Source organism: Rutilus rutilus (assembly GCF_951802725.1).
Source record: "Rutilus rutilus genome assembly, chromosome: 6".
NCBI lineage: Eukaryota > Metazoa > Chordata > Actinopteri > Cypriniformes > Leuciscidae > Rutilus > Rutilus rutilus.
Window position 1 is genome coordinate 21056809 of NC_140214.1, and position 24361 is coordinate 21081169.

The 24361-nt window shown below is 37.1% G+C and overlaps 1 protein-coding gene across 1 annotated transcript in view; it reads right to left on the reverse strand.

The window, feature by feature from the left end:
- cdh7a (cadherin 7a) overlaps nucleotides 1-24361 on the reverse strand; it is a 51192-nt gene that overhangs the window by 13227 nt on the left and 13604 nt on the right. Inside the window, exons 3-9 of the mRNA XM_084411118.1 lie at nucleotides 14494-14788; nucleotides 11723-11842; nucleotides 10565-10732; nucleotides 9889-10076; nucleotides 7755-8008; nucleotides 6575-6711; nucleotides 2656-2777 (exon numbers count right to left, since the gene is read on the reverse strand). Coding sequence (XP_084267244.1) covers nucleotides 2656-2777; nucleotides 6575-6711; nucleotides 7755-8008; nucleotides 9889-10076; nucleotides 10565-10732; nucleotides 11723-11842; nucleotides 14494-14788 — 1284 coding nt within the window. The remainder of the gene's footprint in view (nucleotides 1-2655; nucleotides 2778-6574; nucleotides 6712-7754; nucleotides 8009-9888; nucleotides 10077-10564; nucleotides 10733-11722; nucleotides 11843-14493; nucleotides 14789-24361) is intronic.

A 24361-nucleotide genomic window follows, 5' to 3' on the forward strand; every position in this document is an offset into this window, starting at 1 on the left:
AGATAAAAACAGTGCAAATGAATCTGCATTCTGGTTTGTTACATTGCACTACTGTAGCTTATTTTTAACACAAGAACACATCTTGCGTCTAAGCGGAATCAAACAATCACAAAACAAGCCTAATCATACAGGACTTCGACTGGTCATTCAGACATCCCTCATTTTGAAATAACGTACTTTTTCCACAATCTAGCTCTCTGAGTACATAAGAAAAAAGTGAAAGAATTAAATGTGCACTCAAACCTGGTTTCATTTGCTCATGAAACCTGGCAACAGCATTACCATACAACTATATGCAACACTTTATTCTTCCTCCAGGCAATTCTGAATTTAAATTCAAGAGCTCCATACAGTCTCTTTCAGAGGGGCTGGCTTCTTGATGGAGCAGGTGTGAAGCTCTAAATTTACAAATGTGCAGATGAGGTGTACGAAAACAATAAAGTGGAGATACACTCAAAGATAATTTAACACCAAGCACAAAAGCTGGCTGAAAAAGAGCCTATTTCGCCACAGACGCAAATAGAAAAACAGCATTTTGAACAGACTATTTTGCAAGGCACTGAAGTGACAAAGAATGTAAAAGTGCCATCACTGTTTGTTGATGATACTGTCCCTCACGGCAAACATTCTGTCTGATCAAAATTCTTCATCTAACAGCTCCAGAATGCCTCATTCAAAGGCTTTGACTTTCAGATTTGGTCTCCAAAAGCACTCCAGGATGTCTGAGAGCCTCTGTTCTGCAGGTACAGCGTTTTAAGGGCCGTGATAAGGACAGAGTCCTCGTGCCAAGAATCACAGGAGAGATCCGTGCAATCAAGACAGCATTTGACTATCACTGCTGCATCGCTCAAGTGCTCCCATGGCTGAAGATATGGAAGTGAACATGAATCACAGGGGAAACTAAATCATTATGAAAACACACAGACGCTTTCATCTCTACTCAGAGAAAGAGAGACCCTTCTACTGTTCCTCGGAGAGGCAGGAAAGTAATTTAGCCTCTAATATGAGAGAGAGCTCTGAAAGTTAGAAGTGATAGAAGTCTGAGGTGTCCAAAACACATGGAGAGTGTTCTTGGGGGACTTAGGTAATGCGTTTCAGGGCTACGATAGCATTTGTGAAAAGAGCCCACCAGCACCTTTTCATTTAGGCAAAACAAACACAGTTCCCTGTGACTCTGGGACAGAAGCAGGCCAGGACTAATTGTTATGGCCCAGACAATCATGCCACTACAGGGGATTGTATCTCATGCTCAGTAAACCCTGTAGCCTTGTTCTGTTCTCTCTTTGTTTTGAGAGCTCTTGTGGGAGGGATTATTTTTTCTTAAGAAAAAGAAAAACATCCTTCAGTATTCTTTCACTACTCCCAAAAGAACTGATCAGATCAAGTCAATTTCTGATACACTAATAAAAACAACATTGTAATTAAATGAGTAAGAATTTCAAACACCTCTTCAAATGCTTGACCATTAACTCTCCTCTAAATATACACCATCTTTCTGAGCTTTAAATTAAACAATTACAATTACTAAGTGGGGTTTCTATGGAAGCTTGCTTTTTTCAACCATTTATATGAAAGGTGCCTCTAGTTGATTGTAGAATCAGTCTTGTTTTCACCACTGGTGTTGGTCCTCTGACATTACCCAGCGCTTTTCTAGATCAATGGTGAATCAAGTCACAAAATTTGTCAGCGGCTTTTATCATTCCCATTTGAACAGAACAAAGGTCCAGAATGTTTTCTCCATGCATTTAGTATGTGGCATTCGTAATGCCCTTTATACCACATTTATCTTAGTAATGATGTTCTGACAAACATAGGAATATGAATGTGACAGAGAATGTGTTTGAATCAGGGCATGTTGCTGACTCGAAAAAAGAGGAATCCGTTGGTTTGCTTGTGTTTGTGTTCAGCAATTGCCTGCAGCAGGACCTCACATTTGGCTACTTGACAATGCCACGCTCCCCAACAAACCAATTTCATGCCACAGTCACCTCTGTCTCATTTGCATCAGTGTAAAGCTTTTTCTGCATGAGCGCACAATGTTTTGATCCCCTGATTAGAGTGATCTGCAGCAGAAAGTCACTAGAATCCTGTTGTTATCATTTTGTCCATCTGTGGCTCTCGCTGTTCTTTACTGGCTACTGATCAGCACTAAGGTCCAGATTCTTTCTGGTTAAGTTATATAAAAAATATAAACTAATGAAAAGCAATATTTTTGAGTTTCTTTTGAACACAAAAGAAGATTTTTTTTAAAGAATTTTGGTAACCAGACAGTTGACGGAACCCATTGACTTCCATAGTAGGAAAAAAAAATACTACGGATGTCAGTGGGTGCCATCAACTGTTTGATTACCAACATTCTTCAAAATATATTTGTTTGTGTTCAACAGAAAAAAAAGACACTCAATCAGGTTTGGAACAACATGAGGGTGAGTAAACGATTACAGAATTTTCATTTTTGGGTGAACTATTCCTTTAAGCTGCACTGCAATGCAGCACATAATCTCTTTTCTCATTTATTAGTTGCTTCCAACAGTAATAGTGCACATTAATTTGTGTAGTATCAGAGAAGATTTCTTTGTTTAATTGCACTATACGAGTATGGAAATCACATTTGATATGAAAGCCTTTCTGTTGAAGAATCAAGAGCCACAATACCTGTCCTGGACCAACGTTTTCACACAGGAAAGTCTCATACTCTATGGCAAAGACTGGTGCATTGTCATTAATGTCCATCACTGTGATCAGTGCCACTCCTTTCCCCACCTGCGACGGATCCACTGAAATCACAGAGAAAAATATGCATGCATGAACAGGCTAACAGATGAAAAAACATGAGGACACCAACACATTTATTTCAATATGTTTCGTTTATTTAAATGGGTTACATTTCTTAATGGGTCGCATTTATTTAAATATGTGCCTTGCCATCTTTCTGGCCATAGTCACCATTAGTTTATTCACTGGGGGCTTTAAATCATCATTATGAAAATACTTCACAACAAAAGTGTTGTAAAAATAAAAAAAGGCTAAAATGAGTAGTATATATATTAAAAAAAAACATTAAGTATAATTATGATGTAAATTCATTATGTATCAGTGTATAATAAAGGTAGAGAAGAGATTGTGAGGGGATCCTGAAGCAGTTGTCACACGAGTGTGCCAAGTAGCCATTTAGCTACACTTATGTTGAGATTGACAGGATGAGATGAACATTCTCCTCCTGAACTTTCTTTTAAAGGCTCCACTTAAATATTCCCATTGATGTTCTTACAAGCGATTGCAAATGTAGTTCTCCTACTGCGGCTGCCTAAACTTTGTTCACTTGGCCCATTTTATCCAGAGAAACAAACATTTATATTTGAAGCTGAGTTACATTAACAATTTGACCCTTTGTATACAGAGGTACAAAAGAGACAAAGCCGCACTGAGGAGTAAATCTTATCTGAAGACATGATAGTCACTGCGATTTATGCAATACAGCAAACTGAAATAGGGATTAGCTTCTGGGGTTTTTTGTTGCTCACTTCTCCCATGAGTGCTATAAAAAAAGACTCTAGGAAATTTACTGCTGCAATACACGCAATAGAATTTTATGTGAGTTTGAATCAAATATGAGCTGTCAAAATATACAGGCTAGTTGCAACATCATCCCATTTATCAGCAATCGGATCCAAAACAGCAGACGTAAAGGGCCTTTTCTGATACGACTCGGGTACATATATGAATGGTTAAGCCCTTTGCACATCTGAGTCAAGTTTTCCTTCTACTTTTAGCAAATAAGGTGATACTTTCAACCATCAGGCGTGCTGCACTTGGCAATCAACAAATTAACAGACTGCACAAGGGCGTTGGGTTATTTTTGTTGTGTAACTATGAATGTAGATATCCCAAATGGTATTGGCACTTAAGCACAAGCCAATAGAAAACACCTGTTGAGGGCAAACTGCCGCTAGTCAACCAGAACAGACACAGCTGCTAGTATTCTTTGAGCGGGCTGACTGCTGTTTGCTAGTACATACTCACATTCGTTGCATGCTCACAATGCACAACAAAACCAATTAAGTGCATTTCAGTTGTGTGCTAATCGACAAAATCTCCATGCGTTTTTGCAAGCTGTCGTGTATTATGAGATTTCCATAATTTTGGCACCGGTGATGATATTGGGGGGCATCGATGAGGACAAAACGCGGTCATGGTCTTCAGCCAAATGAGTTTGATGGAGAGCAAAAATAAATCTATTCTGCAGGTGTGAACACAGCAGCAGTGGGCTGGAAATATGCTGGCTCATTCGGAGTTGATTTCCATTGAAAACACAGTGATTTATTGTACGCAACACACTAGCTTGACTCTTTACGTGGCTAGCAGAATTCAGCCTGTCTAATACAAACGCTGCTCTGGTTTAGGGAAAACGCATATCCCAACAAAACCACGCTAGTAAATATATGACTCATGCCTCCCACTATCTTCAGCCCAAGATATATAGAGCCCATCTGCCTCCGTCCCATACACACCTGCAGGAAACATGCTGAGTTGCACGCGGGAAGAGAGAAACGGTGTGCAGTTTGAGCTAATTCATTTATTAATTTGACTTTTTAGAGGATGAGGGATCTACCATGAATTAAATCCAGGCAGACTGCCATCGCTGCATACGTATCGTAGCTGGCTTTACAATGCTCTAAACAATAAAACGGGTGATAAGTTACCTGAGCGCCGATGGCACGGACAGTGGCTGTTAAGCACATTGTCGTGGCGGTGACTATAATGTCACAACTGACGCCCCTGGACAGGCTCATAATTCGCCATGTTAAGTGCAGTCACATGTAATAGAGCCACACTTTTTTGACCAATGAATTTCCATGAGTTTTTATAATTTTATAGAAATAAATTTTGAATAATTCCTGAGCTTATGTCAGGTAACAATGTTGTAAACTAATAGCAAGTATGTATTGATATTAAAAGTGTGGTCAATCCCGATAAGCCAATGATTATTTTCATGTTATGGCAAATAACTGAAAAATGTCTGATAAGTCAGTCAACTAAACTAGCTAAAATCATTACGTCGTTATTCATTACAGTCGTTACAGTGTTATTAAATTACTGTTTTTAAAGATTAACATTGCCATCGTCTAAAGTGAAAAATTGAAATCCTACGCTGTAAAAAGTCATTTTTCAACTTAAATTATTTTATATGCTGATGCCCCGCCCCCCCCTTTTTTAAAATAAATAAAACATCCAAATCATTATAAAATTATTAATTATTTTCTTCTATATCGCAATAAACATTGCAGAAAAACTAAATATCACAATGTCCCTGGTAATAATTATCAGAATAAACAGTTTCTCCTAAATGAAGGCTGTTTGCGGTAACTGACGTAGAATATTGCACATTAACATAGATTGTGTGGTCACATTTATAGTAATTTTACAAGAACTTCAAAGAGATTCTTGCATACGAAGCAACTTTATCCTGAATGTCCCTTTCAAATATGATTGCCATTAGAATCTAAAGTATCCATTTTCCAAAATCCAAAATGTTCAAGGCCATTAACACCTTACCAAACTATGACAAAGGACTTTGAGGCTACCTCTTGGTAGCTAGCCAGCCTCTGTCTCATTCTTACAGACAAATAGAAGAGGACATTTCAATCTTCTCTGCCAAAACCCATTTCAGAGACAGTGGGTGCCTCTGACAATGACTGATTGTCTATGAGGGTAAACCAGCAAACTTTGGTTAAGTGTGTCCACATTTATGGATATGGGTTAAAAATGTAACCACATGATGGATATTATTCCCCTCCATCACTCAAGTCAATATGGTTATGGCTGTCTGTGCGAAGACTGCAGGGGATCCTGCGAAAACAGATGCACTTGGGTGAAGGTCATGGTGGGAATCAGCATCAAAAGTTAGGTGGGAGAGGAAGCTGCAGTTCAGCCCATCGGCTACAATCAGGACAAGACTCGATCAAGCTACACGGATTCTGGAGGTGCCAATGGACAGCGGTCAACTCAGTGGCGCAGCATCTGTTCCCATCCTGGCCAGAGCGCACTCGCATAGATTAAACGCTTATGCTATATCTGCTGTGCGGCAAGACAGAGAGGCGCGACATGCACATAGGATATGGTTGGACATATCACTCCAGAGCAGTGCTAACTGTTAGCCGAGGCAGCCTTGGGATAAGGGGATATTCATTTTGAAATTCAAGGCTTTAATTTTATGAAGGATTTCTTCCTAATAGAATTTAGGATTGCAATAAAAAAAAAAAAAAAACGAAAGGAAAGCGAGTTGGGTATCTTTCAATAAAACGTTTAGAAGAGCTCAGTTATGAAGGACAAATCTAGCAGTAGCAGTTTCTGTAATTGACAGACATTGTTCGATAATAAAAAGGAGCACCGTAGCACATTTATATAAATCAGGCCTTTTTCACAGATCATAATTTTGTGTTTCATTCTTTATTTCAGCCAAGAAAGATAACTACTTTCAATGTAACCAGAAATTTACAGAAGACCTTCAAACCATAACATTAACCATATAAATTAGCTCCATAATTGCACAAACTAATTTGAGGTTACTTACAGCTTTCAGTAGCCAGGATGGTGATGTTATGTACAGCATTGGCTTCTCTGTCTAATGGCTTAGCCGTGCTGATGACTCCTGTTGATGACTCAATGTTGAAAAATCGCTCCAAGTCTGTGTTTCTGTCTATTGAATACCTGGGGAAAAAAGTTTTAATGAATTTCAAGCTTTGACTTTTAAATTAATTCTATAGATATGGATATGCCCTTTAGCCATAGCTACAAGCCCAAGCAGCAATCATTATTTTCACTGGCTCTTAGGCACAGAACTACTTAATTATGAGCGTTTGTATTTTAGCACAAAACAACTGAGTCCCACAACTCATTTACAGTCAACATTTGCATCCACACCCACATAAACAAAATATTTTAATTCAACAATGATGACACTAATGACTTGCATATGTGTTGTCTTTGGGTCAGCAAGATTTCATTTTTTATAAATAAATTCATCCCTTTATCCAGCAAGGACGTGCTAAATGGATCAAAAGTGTCAGCAAAGATATTTGGCAAAATATTTATATTTCAACTAAATGCTGTTCTATAAACTTTGTAGTTTCTAAGAATCCTGATAAAAGTCAACTTGGTTTTTTTACAAAAGATTAAGCAGCACAAGTGTTTTCTAAATTAATAATAATAATAAATGTTCCTTGAGCAGCAAATCAGCATATTAGAAAGATTTCTGAAGTTTCTGTGACACTGAAGACTGGAGTAATGATGCTGAAAATTCAGCTTTACCATCAAAAAAAAAAGAAAAAAAAAAAGGAAAATTTAAAAACTATTTTTAAATGTAACAGTTTTTCACAATATTACTGTTTGTTATGTTTTATCAAATAAATGCAGCCTTTGTAAGCATAGGCTCATGTTTTTTTTTTCAAAAACGAAATAAAAATGTTACCGACCCCTAACTTTTGAACGGTAGTGAATGTATTTTTTCATAAGCCATTTTGCACAGGTTTGTGTGATCTGATCTCTATCCAGAGACATATTACACTGCAAGGGTTGAATGCAATCCAGCTAAAGACAATCTAGATATTATCTAAATACGAAAATCAGGTCTTATATTTTTATTAAAGCTTTAAGCTTTAATAAAACGCTGTAGTCGTTCTCAAGATTTAATCTTGCCTTCATAAAACCAGTATCACTATGGTGTGAAGTAATTCCATGAGGCCAAGCCTTACCTGATGGGACTATTGGTGGAGTCCGGGTCCAGTGCAGAGACGGTCCCTATGATGGTTCCCACTTTAGCAGCTTCAGAGACAACCATTTTACTGAGCGGAGAGGAGAAGATAGGAGGCTCATCTACATTCTCCACAGTCAGCCTTACCATCGCCGTATCACTGAACGGTCCTTGAGACAAGAACCGTGGGTCTATGTTCCTGTTCGATGCCTCAATTTTCAGAGTGTAGCTTGACTTTGTTTCAAAGTCAAGATTCTGAGGTAAAGAGCACAAAAGGAGGGAGGGAGAGAGGGGGAAAGTGTTGAAGAGATAGTTTTGTAATTATAAACAAGGACAGAGAATATGTGGTAAGGATCCAGGCAAGTCAAAAACAGAGTTCAGATTTGAAATCTAGCCATGTGATGTGTGTACATATATAATGCATCCAAGAACCTTTGATCCTCTCCTTTTAGCTCTCATATTTCATTTAAGTATTGCTATCGATTGACAGGACAGAAAAGAACAGTGTCAAAGCAGTACATTGATTTTAAGACAGAGATACATGATGCCGAAAATGTCTTGTGGAATACTTTCTCATATAGTCATTTATCACTCCTGTCTGCTGTAATATGCAACGCATTGAAAACTACCTTCCGTGCCTCCTTCATATCACTGACAATACATAACTTCCCTGAGGGTGCAACAAAGCCAAATCCAGGACTTGTGAACGTTTAAATGTAGCTTTAAAATGAGAAGTCAGAGTCAGTTTATTGTCAATTCTATCCTACACAGTTTCCCTGGAAACCACAGTGCAAATATATAAAACACTGTATATACAACATACAGAGTTCGAAACACAAGTTTTCAGACAGATTTTCTTTGTATTCATGTTGGCTGTATACTTTTTGATCAAGTTTTTATTAACTTAAACATATTTATAATAGAGAAATTTGTGAACAATCTAAAATAGAGTGTTATATCCAAAACAAATTTGTGTCACGTCATTGACCCGTATAAAAATATATACAATATATGCTAGAAGCAAAACACATTACACTGTGCGGGGTACAGTATAAGTATAAACCTTATACTTTAATGTAAAGGGGTTTTAGTAAAAGGTGCAAGCAAAATAAATTAAAATCCCCCCAAAATTTAAGATATGGCTGCAAAAAACAATTCCCCTGTTTGAGTTTTTATTTCTATAACATATGGTACACAAGCAAGAGGGGGATGGTGGGCATAAGGTGGGTCAAAGAAGTTGAGGAGCATGATCGCCTTTGGGAAGAAACTGTTCTCGGGTACAGTGGTTCAGGAGTGTATGCTCCCGAGGCTTTTCCCAGAATGAAGAAGGGCAAAAAAGCTGAAGGCCAAAGTATTGTCCTTCATGCTGTTACTGACTTTCTTTAGACACTGCTTGGGGGAAGTAACATGCTGAGCAGCCTGCACTGTAGGGACTTCCAGCGAGAGGAAGAGCAGTTTCCAAACACTGTTGATTTCCTGAAGTCAACAATTATCTCTTTTGTCTTGTTGACATTAAGAGATGGTTGTTGACTCCTCAACATTTTTCTAGGTCTTTCATCTCCTCTCTGCATGATATCTCATCATTGTTATTGATGAGCCCAAGCACTGCGATGTCATCTCTAAAGTTGATGATATGGTTGCCGGGGTGCCTGGCAACCAAGCTTAGAGTCAACAGCGAGAACAATAGAGGGCTGAGGACATGGCCCTGGGGGACACCAGTAGCCAGGGTGACAATTTGTGAGGTCTGGTCATGGATCCTTACTGCCTGCGGTCTGTTTTTCAGGAAATCTAAATTGCGATGCTTAGTTTTAAAGCAAAATGCCTGCTATGCAGTATCTTTTAACGAAATTTTTTGAAAAAGAAATAAAACAAAAGTAAAAAAACAACAACAACAATGAATTCTATCATAAGTGTTATTCATAATGGATAGTTTTGCCCATAAGCAAAATGTCAGAAGTCAAGTGTAGGTGGGTTGGAGGTCTTGATAAGGGTCATGACCAGCAGTAGTTGTTAGTGTCTGCACATTTTCTCATCGCACTCCCTTCACAGGTATAAAAATGTATTGCCTTCCCTTTTTTGCCATCATAGCAATGGGGCTGAAAGTACATATAAGGTTTGGGCTGTCTATGGCCTACCTTCTGCAGAGTTATGACTCCTTCTTGGGTATCATTGTCTGGTGCGACCCTGAACACCCCAAGGCCGTCGCCCTCTATAATTCTGTAGTCCATCTCAGCGCTTGGTCCGATGTCAGAATCCAAGGCTTTTATCTTGGCCACCACTGACGCCACAGGCAGGGATTCAGGCACAGCAAACTGATAGGATTCTGCAAAAGAGACCCGGCAAACACACACACCCACACACAGAGGTTATTGATGATGCTATTTCTCTTTTTTCCTTCCTTATCACCCAGCTGTTAGGGCCGGTCTGAGCTAATAATGTATCCCTCTGCTCCGTAGCAGGTAAGCCACTCTATAGATATAGCAAGCACGAGGACAGTCTGAGCTCTACACTTTCCCGGACACATAATGATGGTGGTGACGGCATCGTGCAGCTAAAAATAGGGCCAGAAATAACTATGACAATAATCTAAAGAAATCCTCTATTATAAAAGAAGATTGTTCAGTTCTATTAAGAAGATCATCTCCCTGATAATTACACAGCAACTACAGCGAGCGCTTGATCTCTATAATACAAGATCAGCCTGAGTTATTAAACATCTCAGATTGCACTCATGCAATTTAAATGGAAAGACAGCATGTGATAATGATGGATCAGGTCCACGTTTGCTTTAAGTTGGTAGTAGAATCATACTCCGTGAAAAGCGGGGCGGGTTGTCGTTAACATCCGTCAGCGTGACCGTCACCGAAGTGGTGCCTGAGAGTCCACCCATTTGGCCAACCATGTCTTTGGCTTGGATTACCAGAAGATACTGGTCCCGTGCTTCTCGATCCATGTTGGGCAGAGCTGTCCTCACAATGCCTGCACAGAAAAGTTTGAACTGTTTTACTGAACGTCCTGTTGTCTAGTGTTGATTAAAATGTAAGAAATATGGGGGGGTGCTGATGCATGAGATGTACTGTGTAATGATAACATCCTCCTGGCCTGAAAGAGCTGTGAAAAAGCATCTAGATTACAATATGGATCACTTCCCTTCTGTATTATAGGGATATGGAGTGTGCATCAATTAAAATAGGATTACCATTTAGTAATCTAAACAGCAAGGACCTTTTTCAGATTTGCTAGGCCATATCATAATGGATCTCTCATCGATGAGTCAAATTCACTGAAGCCAGTGTAGGACTGTAAATCAATTTCCTCTCCAAGTCATTGTTAGTTTTGGAATTATTTATTGGCACACCAAGAGTGATTAAATAGTACCTACTTCCTTTTTGCATAAAGAAAGCTATGATAAATCCTAATCAATAACCACTGCTATTTGCCATCTCTGGCTTCATTTCCCCCCGCATGTTGTGGTGGCGTCTCTAAAATTAGCTGTACACTTTAAAAGAAAAGGGAGAAAAAGTTTAATCAAGGTTTGTAATTTACCCAGTTGATTGAGTCCATATGTGGAAATGACCTCAGTTACAGCTAGAGTGCTGATTACATTAAGGATTTCATTCCCTGTAATCAGTTGCTAATGTGCGGCAGTAACTTCATCACAAGTCCCATCAACTTTATTCTGTCTTTAAGTCAGTCAATCAAAATAGTGGTCTCTTGACGTTTCCATATTTCCATTACAGGAATTGGTGGTTACCGCGTCAATGCCTTGAGAAGACTTCTTACTCAAGTTACAATGGAAAGGAAGTTTTTTTTGTATGTGTGTTTTTTAATTAATCTGATTTAAAATGCACTCTATTTAGCTAAAGAGATTGACGGGTGAGTGGATAAGCTTCAAATCTCAACATTTTAGTGTCTGAATATTTTACTGACAACATTGCAAAGAAATAAACATTTGTAAATTCTGCATACCTGTTTTTGGTTCCACTGAGAAATAGGGTTGTCCCTCAAGGATGCTGTACACAACTCTGGCACTGTTTCCATATGTGGGATCATCTGCGTCAGTTGCCTTAACCTCAACCACAGATGTGCCTGGAAAAAATTATCCACCTAATTTGGTCAAAATGTTACCAGACATAAACTGGATTCATAGGCATTGGGCCTCACTTGATTACAGAACTGAAATCTGATGCAGCCTATCACGAAAACATGAACGAGCTCAAATAAACCTATAGAGAAACATTAGGATGCACGGATGTAAATCAGTGTCCATTGTTCTGATCCAGCAAGTCTTTTATGCTCACCAAGGTTGCATTTATTTGTAAAAAACAAACATTTTAATATATTTTAAAATTTGATTTATTCCTGTGATGGAAAAGCTGAATTAAAACGTCTTGCTCTTGCATTCCTCAACCATCTGACACGCTGTCAGTTCCAGAAACGAGGCATCTGCTGCAAAACGCATACATGAAGTTCATTAGAGCATTTTGTAATCACATTTGATAAGAGTCACAATGGCTTCCCCAGTGACAACTTTCATTTCCATTGTATGCCAATTTCCCCAGAAATTACAATTATGATTTCTTGAACACATGGGATAGAAATACTGCGTTATCCGTAAATTATTTTCGTGATTGTTTTTCATATTTTTTTGCATAAATTAACAATGAAACTCGGATAGAAACATATCTTGCGTGGCTTCTGCAGTGTTTTTTTTTATTCTTGTGCCTGTCTTGATTACAGAGTACTGAGCTGGTGTTGCCTCAGTTCTCATTACGACATGCATTCTTGCAAAACAAGAACTTTAAACACAAATCTGTATGTGGCCTGCACTTGCCTCCCCTTATCTTATCATGACTTTTTTTTCTTTCTTTTTTTTACACAATGACATACAGGTTTTGGGTTTGTAAGATTTTATGTTTATTTATTATTAGTATTATCATTTAAAAGAAGGTTCTTATGCTCACCAAGACTGCAATTATTTGATCAGAAATACTGCAAAAAACATTACGATTGTGAAATATTAGTACAATTTAAAATAACAGTTTTCTATTTTAATATATTTTAAAATATAATTTATTGCTGTGATGGCAAAGCTGAATTTTCAGCATCATTAATCCAGTCTTCAGTGTCACATGATCCTTCAGAAATCATTATAATATGCTGATTTGGTGCTCAAGAAACATTTCTTATCAATATTGAATACAGTTGGGCTGCTTAATCGTTTTGTGGAAATTGTGATACAGGATTAGAAAGATTATTTAACAGCATATTATTTGAAAAATTATTTTTGGTAACAAATGTACAAATCTTTACTGTTATTTTTGATCAATCCAATACAGCAGTGCTGCAGAATAAAAGTGTTAATTTCTTTCAAAATTATTAAAGGTGAAATAGATTCTATACTTCACATACTATTATTTATCCTGTAGAACTGGAGCACAAAGGGAAGTTTAGTGCTGTTTTACTGTTATTTCCTAGATTTTTTATTTAAACTGTAAAATGGCTAATGGAAAGTGCCAGGCCCTCATTTGAGCACAATTTACAGGCCCACTCCAAACTGCGGTGTTCCTCAGAATACGCAGATTATTCTTAAATGCGTTTGCTTGTAAAAAACTAGAGCAGACATTTGGGGACAGGCCCAGATGTTGTCATATTGGTAACCTAAGCATCTGGAGACACAGCCGAGTGTACAAAAATGCAGCACCATGGCAACACTTCACCGCAGGGACCAAGGCCAAATGAGTGTTACTCTTTATAAGATGGTGCGATGTGATTTAGTCTGTTATAGGTAACCTTGTACCTCTGCAGAATCACTTTAGATTCAACAGGCTGATACATTTATAGCCAGTTAAGGACATGGCATATGGTCAGCCCTTAAACACACATCATTCCGAAACCGTTATGTGTGAAAGTGATTGGATGGGAGTATAAGGCATATGTTGTGAATTTCCATTTGGCCTCATGCTGACGTCTGGCGTGAGGGAGAGGTGTCTGGGTTAGGTTGTGGTCCTCAGACTTGTGTAAAAAAACAGAAGTCTCCTGTTTCTTAATTACCAAATTAAATTAATCATTTTCTCGTTAATCAAATCCATTCATCACCGGTTGACTGCTAATGAATTTAAATGGATCTATAAAGCAGTCATTGAGGACAAGGGTCGCTTGCATTCACAGAGGCTAATGGCTTTGTTCACGCCGTTGGACAGACAGTGGCAGTCAGCATGTTAATTTCTCTTCTAAAAAAGCATGTCAATGTTTGCGTGATTGTCAGCTACTATGCTCTGCGTGGTCGAACTAACAAACAAGTGCCCTGTACCGGGGCATTCATTATCCTCAGCTAACCCTCCATACCTAAACAAATACGTGACACAATTACCAATAATCATCATTAAATTGGATGCACCAATAAACCCTGGCTGATATGATAAGCTGATACTTATCTTCAAAATTTAATACAGATACATTTTTGTATTTTGTCAAAATAATAATAAATAAAAAACTTTAATCAATCGTAAATTTAGGCTTGGCAACATTATAATGTACAGTAGGAAAAATGGATATTCATTTTGAAATTTGCTAAAGATAAATTTAACAGTTATCGTTATTTTATTATTAGTGTTTTCAAAATGTATTTTTACATTTACATTACCTTAGAGGAAATGAGCATGCAAAATCAAACCAATCAGTAGGAATACATCATTTAGTTGTATATCCATCTCATATATTATATCCAAGGCACTTACCAACAGGAGACATTTCAGGAACTTGAGCATTGTAAGGGCCATCCAGGAACTTGGGCTCATTGTCGTTAATATCCTGCACTTTGATAACAAACTCTGACTCTGGTTCGACTGGCAGGCTGGTGGCGCGGTCTTGGGCCTGAGCTCGCAGCGTGTAGTAAGCCTGTTCCTCTCTGTCCAGGCGCTTCGTGGCATGTATGTCACCTGTGTTCTCATCGATGGTGAAAATAGAGGTTGCACCTTCACCTCTGAGCACGTATTTCACTTTGCCCTCACCTTTGTCCACATCAGAATGAAGCTACAGGGTAGAATGAAAGGAGAAAACAGTTGTTCATATCTATCATCATTGTAACGGTTGTCTAGTTAGCATAGTAATGAATAATTACATTAATTCTGTTTACTCATGTGAAAGTACTTCTGCAGTGGTTTAAATAATAAATGGGGATAAACCTTCTCCAGCAGAGAAGAGAACGGACTCAATAAATGTCATAACTCAAGTTATTCTTCCTCATAAATCTCAAAACACATGGATGGATTAAAGAAAAAAAAATATATATATATCTTTCTTGTTATACAGAATATGGCTTGAGGTGCTGTTGCTATGAGTTACCTTTCCAACGAAGAAAGAAACATGAACAACAGTGAGGGAATCTCACAGTTATTTGAGGTCAGTCGTTCTGTCCTAAATGTTTGGTCAGATTTATGAGTGCACAGTTGTTTTGCGAGAAGCATGACAATTATACATGGTTTGTTGTTTTATATTTACCATTGTGCTTAATAGTGCCAACAATGCTCATCCGTAATAAACCATAAACCAATTTAATTCACAGTCCAGAAATCCTCATTATGAGCCTTTTTCTCATGCCGTTACCATTTTATGGAAACTGACTTGGTATTTCTGTCACCAGCAGTGAATTTTATTTACTTGTTTATTTCTTGAAAGACTTTATTTTGCTCCCTTGGGGATTATAAGCCAAGTCCTTAGCTTTCCCTCCCTCCCTTTGCTTTTCTTTCCTTTATATAAATCTACAATTTTTGGACTTCAAATCCACATTTCACAATACACTACCTTTCACTGCTGAACAATACTTTCATGTACAGGATCTTGCTGGTATGAAAAGACAACTTGTTTGCTTCAATTAAGCAGTCCTGTCATATCATAAGTCTTTATGATGCTGTTTCTCACAGACATACTCAGAATGATTGGCTGGTGTGTCATAGTTGCATTACTTTCATGGGACAAAGTGAATGAACGACTGTATTTGGGTAGAAGGCATGCAGTGTCCTGTGGTGTGACATGCTATAATTCATCTAAAACCATTATTTTAATGATTTTATATTACGCATGCAGTTTATGACCACATTTGAACTGAGTCTCTATATGGAATTGTACTTTTAATTCATTTTTCACACCACAGGACTGCAAAAAAGCTCCCATCTAGTCACATCTGGTTTAGGTTGCAGTTTACTTGCCAATAATATAGCGCTGCTCCACATATGATGTGAGTTAATCAAAAATTACAATGGTTTCAGTGCAGAAACCGAGTGTGCTAATGACATTTGAGGCTAATTAATCAAAGTAAATGTGTGTTTGGATGTCAGTGCTGGCAATTCTCCAAGGCCAACTCCAGTCTGATGACTGTTGTGTGGCTCGGCTCTGCATTTCTTTTTTCAAATGTTTATTCTGACCATAATTCACCGTGATGATGACTGCAGATCATTAGATTGTGTGTGCTCAGCTGTATCGCTCCAGCTCACAAACTCATCTAAAACAATTACAATGAATGTATATATCTTTTCATCTGAATAAAGCTGTCAAACGTATTACCATTCTCAGAAGTTCAAAAAGTTTTTAGTAAAGTGGTTGCTAAAAATTGTTTACTGCCTTTTAACTTTATCCAAAAACAATGCAATACACATTTTTGGTTCTTTTTCAACAGTTTAGCTGATAAAGAATGTATTTTGGCTACCGTGTATGTATTGATGGTATAAAATCTTCTTTTATTGCTTGCCCCAAGGGGGTTCCACAAGGTTCTATTTTAGGACCAATTCTATTTTCACTTTATATCAATGATTTACCTGGAGTATGTAAAGATGTAAATGTTCAGATGTATGCAGATGATGTAGTAATTTTTACCCATGCTAAGAATTTTGAAAAAGCCTCGATTACTTTGACTTCTGCTATGACCAATATACAGGATTGGCTTACTAGGACAGGTTTAGTATTGAACACACAAAAAAAAAAAATTGTGTATGATGTTTTCAAAACAGTTAGTAGAGTTGACACATTCAAATGTATTTCTGATAGGGGAGGAGCTTGAAGTTGTTAAAGAGTTTACGTATCTTGGGGTTACTTTGGATTCTACTCTTACTTTTAAAAGCCTTTTTAAAAATTAAAAGTAAGTAAAAATTTAAAGAATTTTAAGTACATTAGGCCATTATTGACAGTTGGTGCTGCAAGGTTGTATTTATATTCAATGATTTTTTCACATATCCAGTATTGTTTCAAAAGTTGGTCATTCACAGGTGACACAACTCTAAAGTTAATAGGAACACTGTATAAGAAGGCGATAAAAGTGTTGGATAAAAAAGAAAAAACTCTCATTTCATCACTGTAAAAAAAAAAAAAAAAACATAAATCATTGAGTTTTGAAAATGTAAAAAATGTAAATTATGCATGTTTTATTTATAAGGTCTGGCATGGGCTTGCCCCACCTCCGTTGAAAGAAATGATAAAACAGAGGACAGATTGTGGTATTGGTACCAGGTCTGTCATTAGAGGAGATTGTGAAGTACTACTGTATATAGGCGAACCTCTTTTGGTCTGAAAGTATTATCTGTGATAGGGAGCAAATATTATAATAGTTTACCGCAGTCAATAAGACAATGTTCTACTTATCACACTTTTAAAGAACATCTAAAGAAGTGGCTTATGACAAATCAGGTGTGTAAACATTTTCTTAGTAATTTTAGTAATGTGTTTTGGGTATTGTTTTTTTGTAGTGTTGTGTGTTGAGTATTTGTTTTTGTGTGTACCTGCCTAGGGACTGCGGATGTAAATTAGCAATGTTGCTATAATCCGGCTTGTTTAAATTGTGTATTTTGTGCAAATGTTCATTAACATGCTTTGTCCCTATCAAATAAAAACAAACTGAACTGAAACTTTTTATTCAAGAATCCTGAAAAAAAAATATCATGGTTTCCACAAAAGTTGACACAACTGCACAACTGTGTTGATGATAGTGATGATTAATGATAATAAGAAATGTTTCTTGAGCAAAAAATCAGCATATCAGAATGAATTCTGAAGGATCATGTGACAGTGAATTTCAGCTTTGTCATAACAGGAATACCATTTTAAAATATATTAAAATAGAAAACAGTTATTGTTGTGATATTTCATAATATTACTGTTTTTTGATCAAACAAATTCAGCCTTGGTGAGCATGACAGACTCAGTAGGGTAGAGTGGGGGAAAACGCCCCCCTGGGGTAAAACGCCCCCCACCTGTTTTTCCCAAAATAACCACTAAAAGTAGTCAAGATACATTTTTACTGTTGCTATGCACTACGTTGATAACGGGGATATACAAATCTCTATGGATAAGCTGACACCAGCGACACATTTGAAGAGAAGAGGATTACATGGTAAATGCTATAATTTTCAGATATTAGTAAATAAGTGTTTAAGAGAATATTGTTCTGCAGGATATCGCAGTGATGTATGATAGATGAATAGTGAAGTCTGTAGTTTGAGATCATATATTATTTATAAGGAATATAATTATATTTTAAAAATTAAACATTTTTTTAAAAAACTCATAGCTTGTGGGGTAAAACGCCCCCTACGCTGAGGAGGTTTGCCTATTTTGAACATTGCTGAAATAAATATTAATATATATACATGTTGATACATTACTTGCCTTTTACCTTTAGAGATTAAAAACTATTGTCTGTTAATTTTGCTGTTGATCTATGAAGCAAACTGGTTGGTAAGAAAGGGGGCATTTTACCCCACCGCTGGGGCAAAACGCCCCCTTTGTACAAAAATATTTTCAGTGAAAATACTAATTAATTATGAAGGCTGAGCAATTTTAATATTTGGTGAATAACTCCTGCCATAGTCACTCAAAACCGGGATGGCAATTCTAGTCACATTTATGTTTTGTTTCACTGTAATGTCACATTTTCCTTAAGGGGGGCGTTTTCCCCCACTCTACCCTATATATATATTACAGACCCTAAACCTTGGAATGGTAGTGTATGCCTGTGTACTCCTAAAAGTTTCTTTTTAGGCACATACTCATTTAAAATTCTGGGGAAAAAGAGCAAAAATAAGAATAAATGAAATATTTGATGACTCATTTCTGCACTACACAGATTTTTGTCCAATCAAATGTAATTGAACCTCACCTTAATATCAAAAGCAACCAACTACCATGAAGCAAATCATGGTTCATGGCTATGACGGAACTAAAATCAATTAGGCTTTTAGAAAAAAAGAAGAAGAAAACAAATCCTTCAAAACCTTCAATATGAGATGAACATTCTTCCTGTTTCAATAGGAAATATGGCAACACAGGAAATATAAACAACATAAAGACAATATTGGAATATCTGTGCCAAGTATTTCAATCAATATCATCAGCTCTCTGAGCATAGCTCATTGTATATGTTTGTGAGTGCGTGTGTGTGTGTGTGTGTGTGTGTGTGTGTGTGTGTGTGTGTGTGTGTGTGTGTGTGTGTGTGTGTGTGTGTGTGTGTGTGTGTGTGTGTGTGTGTGTGTGTGTGTGTGTGTGTGTGTGTGTGCGTGTGTGTGTGTGAATAAGAGGAAAACATGTTAATCACACTCCTATGCAGAAATGCAATGCAGGGGTCGCTTCTTGAAATAGTCCTCTATCTCTCGACCATTGGCCCTTTTTTTAGAGAAAGAGAAAGAGATAAAGAACCAAGGAGCGACAAAAGATGCACATTAATGGGCTGCTGAGAACAAGAACAAGAAGCTAAAACATGAACGAGAGGTAGGAAGAACTGAGCCTGAGGAAGAAAACTATACTGGAGGAAGCCAGTTAGGACAGTGAAGTCTTGGGATGAGTGCTCACCTTTTCTCTCTCAGCCTTTAGTAAGACCTGCCGGCAATCTCACCACCCCTAAAAAACTATCCGGCTGAGTCATGCCATGTCTGACTCTGTAAATAAGCAATGTGGGTTGTTGTTGACGTGGATGATAGCACAACGTAACGTTTCCTTCATCTGGACCGGGACCAGTCTCACGCTGCCAACGCATTCACCACAATAAAGAAGATAAATGAAGAGTGTCATTACATCCCTGTCATCTGTCTCTGGCAAACCAGCGAGCCCAATTACGTTGTGAGATTACAAACGCTGCCTGTTTTACACACAGCTAATTTATGTTCATCTGTCTCCTTCTTGGATCCTGCAGGGGTGCCCTTAATATGATGCTCCCTCTCTTAGCCACTCTCACTCACTCCAAATACGGAAAGATTATGGATGTGGCAAATGTGGAAGTGTCTTGCCTGCCAGCGCACATCAGTTACTTTCCTCACAATCTCACATAATTAGTGACTTTCAATCTGAAACGAACTTCATAATCAATAACACAATTGACATGGGTGTTGTTGCTGGAGTGATCGGCACTGGCGAGGCGTTTAGTGTAATTTCTTCATATAGCGATTCAGAAGCTGTGACTAAAATTGCACAGCAAGATATATTACAGATGGTGCCTCCCTTAATTAACTACATCTACTCAATCAAAGCAATGAACATGCCTCTTGTCTGCGAATTAAGCACTGCAAAATAAGTGGCATCATACAGATGTGTAGAAATTGCTTAGTTTAACATTCACACAGGACAATTAAGGTGATACAGTACGTTTATATTATTAACAAAAAAAAAAAAGTATATTTCAAATAAAAGTGGCTTTCAAGGTTTCCACAAAAAATATTAAGCAGAACAACTGTTTTCAACTTGAGCAGAAAATTGGCATGTTAGAATGATTTCTAAAGGATCATGTGACACTGAAGACTGGAGTAATGATGCTGAAAATTCAGCGTTGACATCACAGGAATGAAGTAGAAAACAGGTTGTTGTTTTTTTTTTCTGTGATAAATGCAGCATTGGTGAGCATAAGAAACTTCTCTCAAAAAAAACTTACTGACCCCAAACTTTATGAGCAGTATAAATATAGTAGACTCAAACTAAATAATCTATTAAGTAAATTAAAGAATATACATTTTTCACCACAGAGCAGTTATAGTTTTTAAACTACTAGTATTTAGGCTACCCACAGTCACAAAACAGCAATGCTTATTATTTATCATAAGAAATATCATAGTATCACAGACCATAATTAGACAACTTTTTCAGGGTAGAAAATGGCCTTTTATTTCTAAATTATGACAATTTCTGATGTAAAAATCATTATAAGTGCACCCTTAAGGAAACATTACAAAATAATAATTTAAAAAATGCAGTTCTTGACCCCTTTTAATGCTGCTGAGAATGTCAGCGTTGTTTCATTTGGACTTAAAAAACTTAAATCCCCAAGACATTTGTGACCCTGGACCACAAAACCAGTCATAAGTCGCAATAGCCAACAATACATTGTATGGGTCAAAATTATCGATTTTTCTTTTATGCCAAAAATTATTAGGATACTAAGTAAAGATCATGTTCTATGAAGATTTCTTGTAAGTTTCCTATCTTAAATATATAAAAAACATATTTTTGTGAGTGTATGCAGCAAAGTCGCCAACAGAAATGGACAACTTTAAAGGCAATTTTCTCAATATTTCGTTTTTTTTGCACCCTCAGATTCCAGGTTTTCAAATAGTTGTATCTCGGCCAAATATTGTCCTATCCTAACAAACCACACATCAATGGAAAGCTTATTTATTCAGCTTTCAGATTCTGTATACTTCTCAATAAAAACAATATTTAAAAAAATACCCATAAGACTGGTTTTGTGGTCCAGGGTCACATTTGAGGTTTGTGAACGAAATGTTGTGCCAAATTGAAACGCTTCTCACTGGATGTCGCAGCACAGTTTAATACCTGTCGTGTGATCGATCTGCAAGTAAATTAATCTGCTCTGAGCTTGCGCTGCGCTGTCTGTTAGGCCGAGCTTATAAATGGTCTGTGCCGCACAATTCAAACAAGTTGGGCTTTTTCTTTCCGCTTTTGGAGCATTTGCAGTTTGATGTTTCTGATTTGCCACACGAATGTCAGCCCATAATCTAAGAGAGTTGGGCAACTTAATTTGCAGCGGAACCAGTGGGACCTCAAACAAAACTTAATTGCAGGGAAAATGTTCACAAAATGCAAACATTTATTCACAGTCAGGAGCCCTATTTATATATGCTTTGCGTGTGCCTGTTCACCTTTATTTTAGAGTAAAGCATTTCTCATATCTTCTTGTCTTAAAATAACAGCTCACATCCTTTGCATGTCTTGGCAGACAAATGTAAGTGGCATGCTGTTTTTTGTGCTTAATGTTTTGATGGTAAATCCAAGGTGACAAAGATATGAATAAAACAGGGAAGTGGCATTTTCTCATCCTGAGCCATAACCTACTGTAGCAACAGCTTCACCTAAACTCACAGTGGTATTCATGTTGATGACGCTTTTTAAAGAGACAAAATTAGCTCAATATGATTTTTTTCATTATAATAAAGCAGGAATGGGATCCGATATTAAAGAAAGACACTAAAAATGAAGTATCCACCAACAAAACATTATGAAACAAAATAGATTATGACATTTGAATGCGTCTAATCAGTTAGACTTAAATCCCTTAGCTTTAGAATAGTGGGGTTAATGAAGCATGAAAGCTAATTGCAATAATGCTAACCAGCAGCCATGTGGAAAACTTATTATGTTAGATGATTCTTAAACAAACTAGATGCTGAGTCACTGTGCTAACCTCGATGTGTGGGAGTTTCCTGTTCTGTTCATCAGCCTGAAACAAGAGCGCAGTCATCCTCAAAGACCAATGCTAATCATGCTATCACTGCTAAAATAGGTTACCCTCTCCTTTAGGAAATGACAGAAAGAATGAAGGCTGTTTGATCCAGTACTTGAAGCTAATATGACCAGAAACGTGAACATGAAGAAGGTCTACTGTTGCCATTCAGAGTTATTTTATGATCATTTACCACAGGTCTTGCATAATACCATTGTCTTACTGTGGTGTTTATCAACTTGAAGAATAAAAAAAATATATATATATTTTTCAATTGCATATGTAATTAAAACAATTATAAATTAAATAAAAACAATTGTCTGTTAAAAGTTAATTATATAAGCTAATATAGCAGATCAAACCAAAAGCAAGTGGAAGATAATGAAGAAAAAAAAAACATATTACATGCAATAACCAAAGAGTGCTTTCTGTATTTATAGTGTCTGAATGTGATCTTCTGATCTTTACTGTTTTTTGATTATTACTGATGACATCATAGACAGCAGGAGATCTAATAAGCTGCATCCACACTAATACACATATATCTTTAACCATTTAAACGGAGTCGCACACAGCCGCCTGTATGAGCACTCTTCACAAAGCGCAAGAGTATTTGAAATTGAAAGCAGCCTTCTGTCAGCGAGTTTCATATTTTTAAATATAAGCCCACTGCATTCCAAATGACATAACTGATGTCTTCGTAGAGCATTTATAATAAAAATACCGGCGGGCGAGACTGCACACGTATACAAGTTTTATATGCAAGCGTCACAAAGTAAAGCGTGTGTTTCTCACAGCGCATATCTTATGCAATGAAGCCAGCGAATGTTGTTGTAATTCATTTCAACCTTTCAGAACTTTATGAAAGATTATTTTATGGATGGTTCGAGTGGTGTTCTGAGGAATTGGAAGCAAGCAGAATACGGGTGTTTCTAAAGCACACGCAGCGTCACCGCGCATCTGGTTAAAAACTAAGCTCAGAATCATTGGAGAGAGGATGGCAATGCATCGATTTTTTTCATCCAGCGCTAACAAGGAATGTTATATTTTAGTCCAATGATCCTGTATCTCCTTAGCATCTCACTATTGCGCCTGTGGGAGGGGCCAAAAATGCAATGATGTAGAAAGGTTAGGTGTTGTAGAGGCAATCTTTCACCAGATGTAGAAGACTGAAGAAGGCAGATTTAAAATTTATAAAAGATTTAATCCAAAAGCAGGTGCAAAGACATAACCGTGTGTCCAACAAAAACACATACAACAACCGACAACCAAAGACTGAAAACAGAGGAACTAAATACACAGAGATAATAAAATTATAACGAACAGGTGTGATGATTAGATGAGATAGTGATTAGATAGTGTCCATGACAACTGATGACTGGCGGGAAACTAAGACAAAGAAACACATGTGACTGATGAAAACAAACTGAAAGTCCATGAAAACAGAAACTAAGAACAAACAAAACTGAGTGTGTGTGACAGTCACACTATTATGTCATAATGTGACGAAATCTGAAATGAGTCGTTTTCGGAGCTTGGTTTCAAATAAAAGCTTGAGTTCTAAAACTTGCAGGATGTTTTCATAGTACAATAACCTCTTGCATGTCAAAAGATCAAGGAAAAATGTATTTCTCAATTCATGACCATTTTAAAGTGGAAAATAAGAGAAACATTGAATTGATCAAAGTTAGAAAGCTGATGAATTCACAAATTACCTACATCTACCATGGATTTACTGTACTAACATGAACTGTAACCATGGTATTTTGACAAAAATATGGGATAGTCATATTGAATGTTACTATATTAGTCATGTATACTGTATTAAATGGAGGTAAGGGAATATATTTACAGTATTTTAGTTAGAAACCAAATAGTTACTTTTTTCCATG